The sequence below is a fragment of the Microcebus murinus genome, chromosome 10, assembly GCF_040939455.1.
Source record: "Microcebus murinus isolate Inina chromosome 10, M.murinus_Inina_mat1.0, whole genome shotgun sequence".
Taxonomy (NCBI): domain Eukaryota; kingdom Metazoa; phylum Chordata; class Mammalia; order Primates; family Cheirogaleidae; genus Microcebus; species Microcebus murinus.
This window is the reverse complement of record NC_134113.1, coordinates 39,896,261-39,905,836: the sequence shown is the minus strand read 5'-3', so window position 1 is coordinate 39,905,836 and position 9,576 is coordinate 39,896,261. Positions and strand designations below refer to the sequence as shown.

The following is a 9,576-nucleotide window of genomic DNA, read 5'->3' as shown; positions in this document are numbered from 1 at the left end:
CGCAGAAACCCGCGCCCTCCGAGCGGGAGGGGGCACAGGGGGCGTCACGGGGGCAAGGGAAGAAGGAGGCAGCCGCGTCGCCTCTGGCGGGGCTCGCGCTCGCGCTCGCCCTCGCCCTCCGCCTCGCCGGAGCCCCGCGAGGGTGAAACGCTTTCTCCCGGCATGCAGCGGGAGGAGGGATTTAACACCAAGATGGCGGACGGCCCGGATGAGTACGATACTGAGGCGGGCTGTGTGCCCCTTCTCCATCCAGAGGTGAGGAACCGCGCCGAGCGAATTTCTTGCCCTGCAGCTCTCCAACCTTTCTCCTCCGGACGCGCCGAGGGCGGTGGCCTACGTGTGTGGGTTAGTGGGACGTGCCGAAGTTGGGGAGGGTGGGGAGGCGAGTCCAGGCCCGAGCGCGGCTGCGAGCGGATAACGGGGGAGGAGATAGCGGGGCGGGCCCGACCGGGGCGGGCTTTGGGACGCAGTCCCTGGCTGTGCCTGGAGGACAGAGGTGGAGATGTTGATGGTTCTGCTCTGTCCCCTCGCTGCTTGCGGGTGCAGAGGCGCCGGGGGTCCTGGTGCTGTTTTGGAACCGCGGCTTAGCTTCTATTCCTGCTCCAAACCTTTCGGGGGCAAGGAGGAAGCGCGTCTGGTTTTGGTTTCTTCTTTTTTTCTTCGCCAGTGTGAATGACGGTATCTATCCTTCCATTTAGCTCACTATGAGGGGACAATTTCTTGGACATAGCGATGTCCTTCCAGGTTATGCCATGGGCAGCACCTTGGGGCACCTTGTGTCAGTTGTCCTTATTTGAGCATTTGTCCTTAAGCGATTAAAAAGATAGGTCAAAACTTTTGGGAATAGAACTATGCTTACATTAGCTTGTCAAAGTACTGTTTTTTAGGAGCCAGGAAAGGACAGTGCAACACGTTTCCCATCAGCATGAGTATCTTCCCATATAAGTAAACAGTGCCCCCCTCCAGGATCAGTCACATTCTGTACTTGTTTACCTCTCCTAGTTTGTAGCTGAGCTAGTGCTAGTTAAGGCCTGGAAGCAATTCTGGATGCATTCTGGTTTTTAATGATTCACAGTGGTCTGTGGATGGGGCAGGGGCACAGCTTCCGGGTAGTTTTTATGAGGTTGAGGGTGAAGACAATCATTGTGTTGTAGGGTGAACAAACATGGAAGTCTCTACCTGGTTGCTTTACATTAGAATGATTCTGTTTATTTCTGGATTTTGGTTTGTAGCATGCTCCTATTTTTGAGTAAAATGCGAATAATGGCAGTCAGTCTCATATGTTAGTACTCAACTACCCTCCCGTTCATCACTTTGGTTTGTCAAAAACAGATGGGTCATTTTCTTAGGAACATATTCGTGGGCCAGTCTCAATAGAAAAGGCTACTCTGGACTTCTGACAAACAAGAATTGTACAGTAAGACGAAACTTTTTTTTTTTTTTTGACCAAAGTGGTAACATTATCAGAATTGGCTTTGGAGATTTCTCTTTTGGTTCACACTTAGGCCCCAAAAATAAATATATCAAGAAGCAGACAAAGTTTTAAGATGATGCCTTGAAAATGTTGCTAAGGGACTATTTCTCTTCTTTTGGTCCTCTGGAAATATTTCAAACACTTAAATATTTATTCTATATATTATAACATACTATTCTTCATAAATCTTTGCTTCGTAAAATAGTATTTATGCTGTTTGCTACTTTAAGAATAATTAACCGGGGATTGCTTGGTATAATAGAATGGCCAGCAGGTTTGAAGTTTGGAAACCGGTCTTCAAATTGCCAGTTAATGGATAGGATATTACTAGAAAATCAACCTCCTCATAATTGAAAAGTGGAAATTGGTGTTAATAGTATATTTCATTCCTTTTTAACCAAAAAGTATAAGGTCTGATTAGTTTTAAGTGCCTTGGATCTTAAGCTTGTAACCACACAGCTGAGGTCTTTCTGCATTTTTTTTTCATTTTTTTTTTTTTTTTTTTGCGATTAGTGTCTGCACTTGGTGCAGACCTGGTGTAGTTCTGCTGCTGCTTAGCAGTGTGTTCTTGGGCAAGATACTTCTCTGAGTAGCTTCATTTATAATGGGATGATAATATTTAGCTAGTAGACTATAGTGAAGATTAAGTGAGATAATGTATTTTTGTTGTTAAATAAGCAGTGTTTTCAGCCTCCTTTAGAAAGCACCCACTCTCTGTCTCGGTGAGCAATGAAATAATACTACTTTTAATCACTTTTTGAAGAAAACGTAGACTTTGGGTCAGACAGACTTGGATTCCAATTCTGGATCTTTAGTAACCACCTAAGTGACCTGAGACAGGTACTTAGTTTCTTTAAGCCTCGGTTTGTTCATCAGGAGATAGAGATGTTGCCTAGTTTACATGACTGAAAGGTGTTAGGTGAAACTGTGTTGAGGTTAAAGAACTGGCATGTTGCAGGTGCTTAGTTAATGTTATTTCTGTTCCTTCTACCAGAAGGAGGGAAGTGTTACACATTTATTTTGATTTTGGTGAGTGATTTAAAACTTATGTGGATTTTAATTTAGTGGAATAAGATCTTGCAGGAACAAGTTTTATTTTACTTTTTATCTTTCGATTTAACACTGTCACAAAAATAGTTTCTCACTAAATATTCATTAAATAGATGAATTGTTTGTAGGATAAAAAAATAAGCCATTGCTTTAATCTCTTGTTAGTATGCAAACTACTGTTAAAACTTTAGGATTATGCAATTAGGGGAACACTTTTTAGAGGTATTTGTGGTAAGAGAACCTTACTTTTTAATGAATTAAATCATTCATTCAGTCATTTAAATATTTGTTTATGATGTTTGGGTCACTTATTGTGCTGGGACTCTGCGTGAGACTTCAGAATTTTTTTTGGTACATTCAGTGAGAGGTACTGTAGAACCAAAGCTGTGGTGAAAAACCAAAAATCTTGATTCTGCTGCTTACTGTTATCATGGTCAAATGACATTTTCCTCATTTGTAAAATCGGATTGATAATGCCTACTTTCAGAGTTAGTGTTAAGTAGGATAACGTTTACAAAGCAGTCATCACAGATCTAGGCAAGTAGGCTGCCAAGCAAAACCTTGTAAAGGCCCTGACATATAGTAAATACTGAAAGAGAAGCTGGTGTTACTTTGTTTTCTGTTAAAATGGTGATTATTTGTTTTATCATAATGGAAGAAATTAAAGGCTATTTGGAAAAAGATGAACTGATTATCAAGGGATTAGGGTGCTATCCCTAGCTTTGTGACCTTGAGCTAGTAGATACTTTACTGCTCTTAGTTTCTTTGGTTTTGCGATAGGGAGGCTAGACTAGATTATCTCTAAGATTTCTTCAAACTCAAGTGTTCTGATTGTAAGTTGTGATTTTTTTTTTTTTAAGATAATCACCTAACCACTAGGTACATAGCACTGTGTTAAGTTTTATGCGTTAAAATAAAATAGAAAGGATAACATGTTTTCCAGAAGGTAATATCTAGTTGGGAAGTTACATGCACACAAAATACTTGACAGAATTCAAATTGGTGCCAAATTAGTAGAGTCAGAGTCCTGTCGTTTAGAATGGTTGGAGAAAAGACTTCAGTAGAGGGACAGAGACCACATGTTGGTCTACTGGTCCAGCAGACTTGCTATAACCAGTCTTCTGTTTTACCCATTGGCACATCCTCAGCAAGTTGTCTCAGCTCATTCGTAGAATGAGATCATAATACCCCCTTCTGCCAGAGTATTATGGGGGTTCTCTATTTCAGCAAGATCTGACTCAGCTTTGAACTGGATTGCCTAGATTATCTAGGGCTTTCATCTTTTGCTTTCTTCCTTTTTTCTCAATTTCAAAACTTCTGCTATAGCTTTTTTTTCTCATTTTACTCTCTCTGTCTTTTTAATGGTAATATTTTTTAAATCTCACATTCATTTTATCCATATTCATGTCTAATGGGTTTTTTGTTTGGATATTAAACCGAAGTATTACTGTATCTACTGTCTTCACATTTAATAAGGTCTGCTTTTTGAACACAATAAGGTCTGCTTAGATTTAATAAGGTCTGCTTAGTGAACACAATAAATATTAGCTAGTAATGTTGTGGCAAGCAGTAGTATCTCAAATTGATAAGTCAAGAAATAGTATTATGTATATATTAGACATGGATGCAGCTGACTGGCCAATTAATACTGGCTATCTCTGGGGATCAAGAATAGGCAGATGATGACTTTATTATTAATATAAGCCTTTTTTTCCCAATTTGATATTCTTAAAAGATGTGTGCTTTGATATGGAGAGTGTTTATTGAACATCCAAGTGTAGTCTTGACCCTTTGCTAGGCCACAAAGTAATGAGATTCACAAAATAACAAAAGATTAATCTGAAGATTAGATCTTCAGATACCTCAGGATAGATGAGGGTTGAGTGTGGGTGTGTACCTTTTTAGAGTCAAAAGTGAATTGTGGTCCTCTTTTCCTCCAGAGAGTATCCTAAAGGTTATAGGATAGTCAGGATTGAACAGGTAAGACGTCTTATGATGTATCTTTTAACAGAACCCCTAACAATCATGTAATCTAAAGAGGTCTTTTACTATTGAGGTTATGTAAAATTCTCTTTCAAAGCATCATCTGATTGTAGTATTATTTTGTGATTATATTTTATTACAGATAAATAATTTAAGAATAAAATATTAAATATTTTAACTTTAGAGCTTGAAAAATTGTGATGGAAAGCAATACTGTATTTATAAAATATACAAATAAAATTTTAACCCAATGCAATAATTATTTAGACCTAGGCTAATACCTTCTTTTAAAATTATCTGAAAGTAAAGCGATAGCATGAAAATACAGTGAAGCATCAGCCTTCTGTGAAGGAAATACTATGAACTTAATATCCTGAGTTACAAAAGGTTAAACAGAATACTTTTTTGTTTTTATTTCAATCCTTGTTGAAAATTTGCCAAGTGACTTATCCTATTTTCTAGGGTTATACATACTAAATATTAAATATAATAAAATCTTTCTTTGATAATCAGAATATTATATATAGTGTCTTAGCATCATCTTTCTGATTATCAATGATTGTAGAAGATATGAAAATAATAAGGCTAAATGTGCCCAAAGCAGTTTTTGTATATATTATCACATGCCTTGTGCTTTTATCCATTATTTATTCTAGGAAAAATCAAGTGAAAAATAACTTCTGATTGAGATGTTACTATATTAACCCTTGTTTATTTTTTTTCCTCATGTAAATGACCATAGATCTTGTTTAGTTTTTAGGAATAATTTTCTGATCCTGAACATTCATTAAGTTGTGAGACATAACCAAAACTGATGCACAAAACTAGTGATGTCTCAAACTATCCCTATTCTTATGAAAAAAAAAATAAATCCTTTTTTGAGCTGAAGACAGAAGGTACTTGTTGTGGAAGTTAGAATCCTCTGGTTGCAAATGTCAGCAACTCTGTTGAAACTTATTTGGGCAAAAAAGGGAATTTACTGTCTAAACCCAAATTCAGAATGGCAGAGATATTGTTAGATCAAGCACAGCTGAACTGAGAACGCCAGCAAGACTGTTTCTCATTATTCCTCTTCCCTCCTTCCCTTTCTCCTAATGGAGATCAGTTTCTTTGTGGTGGACATGGATGCCAGTGTTTTTTTTTTTGGCCATATATTTCAAATCTGCACTAACCATTAAAGATGGATTGCATATCTTCCCCTGTTCCACACTGAAGAGTGGCATTGGGTGGTCCTGATTTAGATTATGTGTTCATTCCTGTGACCATGGGTGTGTAGCACTGTAATTGGCCAAGATGACTTGGTTGGATTTGGGGGAGGAACAGCTGGGCAGGCAAAACTATTTCTGTCTCATACACCCTTATGTGAAGAACTGTTTATTTGCTTTGTTTCCAGCCTTCTTTTTTTTTTTTTTTTTTTTTAAGCATACTTGAAGTGATGTTGTAATTACATTGAACTCAGTTATTCTTCAAAATAAATGTTCAAGTTGGGCTAGTGAATAGTATTCTTTGTGATTTATGTATACCAGGAATTGGCAAACATTTCCTGTATGGGACCAGAGAGCAAATATTTTCAAGTGTGTGGACTGTATGGTCTTTGTAGCAACTACTCTGCGGTTGTTGTATGAAAGCAGTCATAGACAATATGGAGATGAGTGGACATGCTGTGTTCCAATAAAACTTTATTTATAAAATCAGGTGGTGGGCCAGATTTATCTCCTGGGCTAAAACTAAACTATAGTTTTCCAACCCTTGATTTAGACAATACATAGGAACTCCAACAAGAAATTTACGTTAAAATATGTGATATCTCAACACATTGAATTCCATTAATTTCTGGTAGGTAATAGCTTCATCATGGATTTATTTAGGAGGTGGGTTGGGTGAAGTAAGAATATATGTATGTATATATTAGAATCCTATAGGGAGCTTTGTTAGAATACAGGTTTCCATACATAACACCTCAAAGTTTCTAATTCAGTATGTGAATTTGTGGCAGGTGTATTTTGAAAAAGTACCTAGAATGATTCTGATAAACACTCCTACACTTTCTCCCCTACTCTCTGATACCTACTTAATATGTGGGAGAAGTTGTATTATAGAAGAGGGAAGGAAGCTAATTTGACATTTAATATATGAGGCATTGTACTGAGTGCTTTGAATGTTACCTCCTTAATCTGATAGGTAATGTAATAAAGGCTAACACTTATTAATTACAATTATGAGCTAGGCACAAACCTAAACAATTTTGTATATATATTCATTTACTTCTCATAGCGTTTTACACCTATTTCACAAATGAGATAATGGAAGCATAGAGAGATTAAGTAACTTGCTGGTAAGTGACAGAACTGAATTTAAATCCAAGTTACTACTGTTTTCATAGCACAGTACAGTGTGATAGACATGATATAGAGTTGATTGAATATTATTTGTTAGACACTAGCTGGCTGTGATTACAAATGTCCTCATTTATGTTTTGTTTTAAATTTTTTGAATAGAATTTTTTTAGAGCAGCTTTAGGTTCATAGTACAATTAAGCTGAAAGTACAGACAGTTCCCATATACCCTCTACCCCTTTCTTCCATGTCAGCATTGTTTTTTTTTTTTTTTTTGTTTTGGCCTTATAGCTCAAGTCTTTATAAAGTAGTAGGTCACAACACAATTTATTTTTTACTTATATTTTACAATATAGTAGAAAAACTTTATCCATTACTATCAATTCTTCCTTGTTATTAAAGGAGTCAGAGGAGGATTTATTTTTGGCAGTTGCTTTAAAGCTACTTCTTTAGTAACCCTTTGACTTGAAATAATAAAATTCCTTTAAATATTTTTTTTAATTCAATTTTTATCCTACTTAGTATAAATAAGGTAAAAGATACTTTCATTAATCCTGTGAAAGGAGGGGATTTTCATTAAATAATCCTAGGTGTAGATGGTGTTGGGGATAGATACACTGAGTATTAAACCTGTGCCATTAGCTGTTCCGAGGACAGGTAGTGCTGGTTTAATTTGCAGGTGCCTCAAGTTTAAGCCTTTTTGAAGAGTCCTACTGTATTATTTTTCAAACTCTTCTAAAGATTTGTTGCTGAACCACATTCTCCTACTTAATAGAGCTTTTGTGCTTACATTTCAGGGAGAATAATGTAGTTCAAATGCCACATCCAGCAGTTAGTGACTATAGGATCTTGGGCAGGTTACTTAACCTTTTGGGTGATCCAGTTTTCTTATCTGAAAAATGGGGATAATAATAGCACCTACCTCTGAGGGTCCTTATGAGATTAAATGAATTAATATATCATATTTTATAGATTTTAACATGTATATATTTTAATATCTCTGAAAATGAGATTTGTGACTTACAGTTAATGGTGCCCGTTGATTTGGCCAAGTTACAGTAGTGATTATTTGTCACTTCCTGTGTATGGGCCATCTTTGTGGTTATTCCTGATGGCATAGTTGCATGCCTGCAGCCTCCATTTTAGTTAGCAATCCACTTACTGAACATTTGAGAAAGGAGTATGATTCCTGGTTGTTTCTGAACATTGTTGGTAACTTCTGGTAAGATCAAGAAAATCATCAAAATTTGTGGAATGTGTGTCAGTAGCTTGGAAGGAAATCCCAGAGGTATAATGAAACTGACAAAATCTTTTAAGAAAGACTGTTTGCCAGTATTCTTGGTAGCTCATAAACAATATTGTGATGAAAAACATGGGGATTGACAATTCTAGGTTGAACAGTGATTCAGAAGAGGCTAACCTTGAGTATGAAGAAGTTTTAGCAGTACAATAACTGATTCGTTCTCTACTTGTTAGATCCAAAAGAGTGATATATGATAAAAACCTGTCTATAAAAGATCTTTCAATCAGTATAAATAATACTCCAATTTGTATAAGTAAAAATTCTAATTGATAAAAAAACATTGGATTGTAGTTCAATTGGCAGTGTTTCTTAGTGATACATACAGTAATGGTGCATCTTACAATCAGTGGCATTTTTGATTCTATGAAATTCTGTGTCTGAGTAAAATTTAGAATAGTATCTGGCAAATAATTTAGAGTTAACTATTATTTATTTTATAATCTTTACTTTCTTTCTGCAGCTCAAGATTATGAGAAAGCATGTATACCATTGTTAATCCTGTTTTTACTGGGTAGATTTGATCTCCACTTGTACTTTCACTGAAATTACAAATATTCGTTAATCTTCATAATTCAGTAAATATAATATGTACAGTGTACAGTACAATAAAATATGTACAGTGTTTTCTGTAGAAATTTTGCTTTCTTTGAATACCTGTAATATAAATATCCAGAATCTTCTACCTGTTTATGTAAGAAGTTAATTAACTTAATTTCAGAAGCTCCCATTATATAAACTTTTTTTCTCCTTATTTCTGTCTTTTTTCCTATGGATAATTGAATGTAATAAAAACCAAAAAAAAGAGCACACTTGGACAAAAAAATTTGACAAACTAGAATCTATCATTGTAGCATAGCAGACCATAGCAAATATAAACTGAAACTTTCTGAACTATTATCCTAACATCTGATTTATTCTGTATTGTTGAATAATTTATGAATTTTCAAGGTATCAGAAATTTAAATCTGAGTGCAGTTTTTTTAGTCTCAACAAAAGTGATGCATGATTATTGTAAAAAAAATCTAAATAGTACAGAAGGGTACATAGAAAGTGAAAGTCTTGCAGTTCCTTATGCTCAACACATACACATTTCTTTCCTCATAGGTAACCATTACATTTAAGTATACTTAAATTTTCTATGCTTACACATTTAAATGTATATTTTATATACATTTCTTTATTTTCATTACTTAAATGGTATTTATGTTATAAAATTTGTATTTTTTTCTGTATATAATTTAGACATAGTTTTATTTTAGCCCATAATGGTGTTTCCCATTCTTTGTAATGTCTGGACCTGCGTTGTTCAATATGGTAGCCACCAGTGACATTTGGCTATTTAAATTAGTTAAAGTGAATAAAGTTTCAAATTCATTTTTTACTGTCATATTAGTCACATTTCAAGTGTTTTTCAGTCATGTATGGCTAGT

The 9,576-nt window shown here is 35.6% G+C and overlaps 1 protein-coding gene across 2 annotated transcripts in view; it reads left to right on the top strand.

The window, feature by feature from the left end:
• Positions 1–59: 59 nt before the first annotated feature.
• Positions 60–9,576, top strand: part of ZDHHC17 (zDHHC palmitoyltransferase 17) — a 121,873-nt gene continuing 112,356 nt past the window's right edge. The window contains exon 1 of one of the 2 annotated variants that reach the window (XM_076007152.1): positions 60–255. In XM_076007152.1, the coding sequence (XP_075863267.1) occupies positions 163–255 (93 nt within the window). In that variant the 5' untranslated portion in view covers positions 60–162. The remainder of the gene's footprint in view (positions 256–9,576) is intronic. The other variant, XM_076007153.1, reaches the window with a different exon arrangement.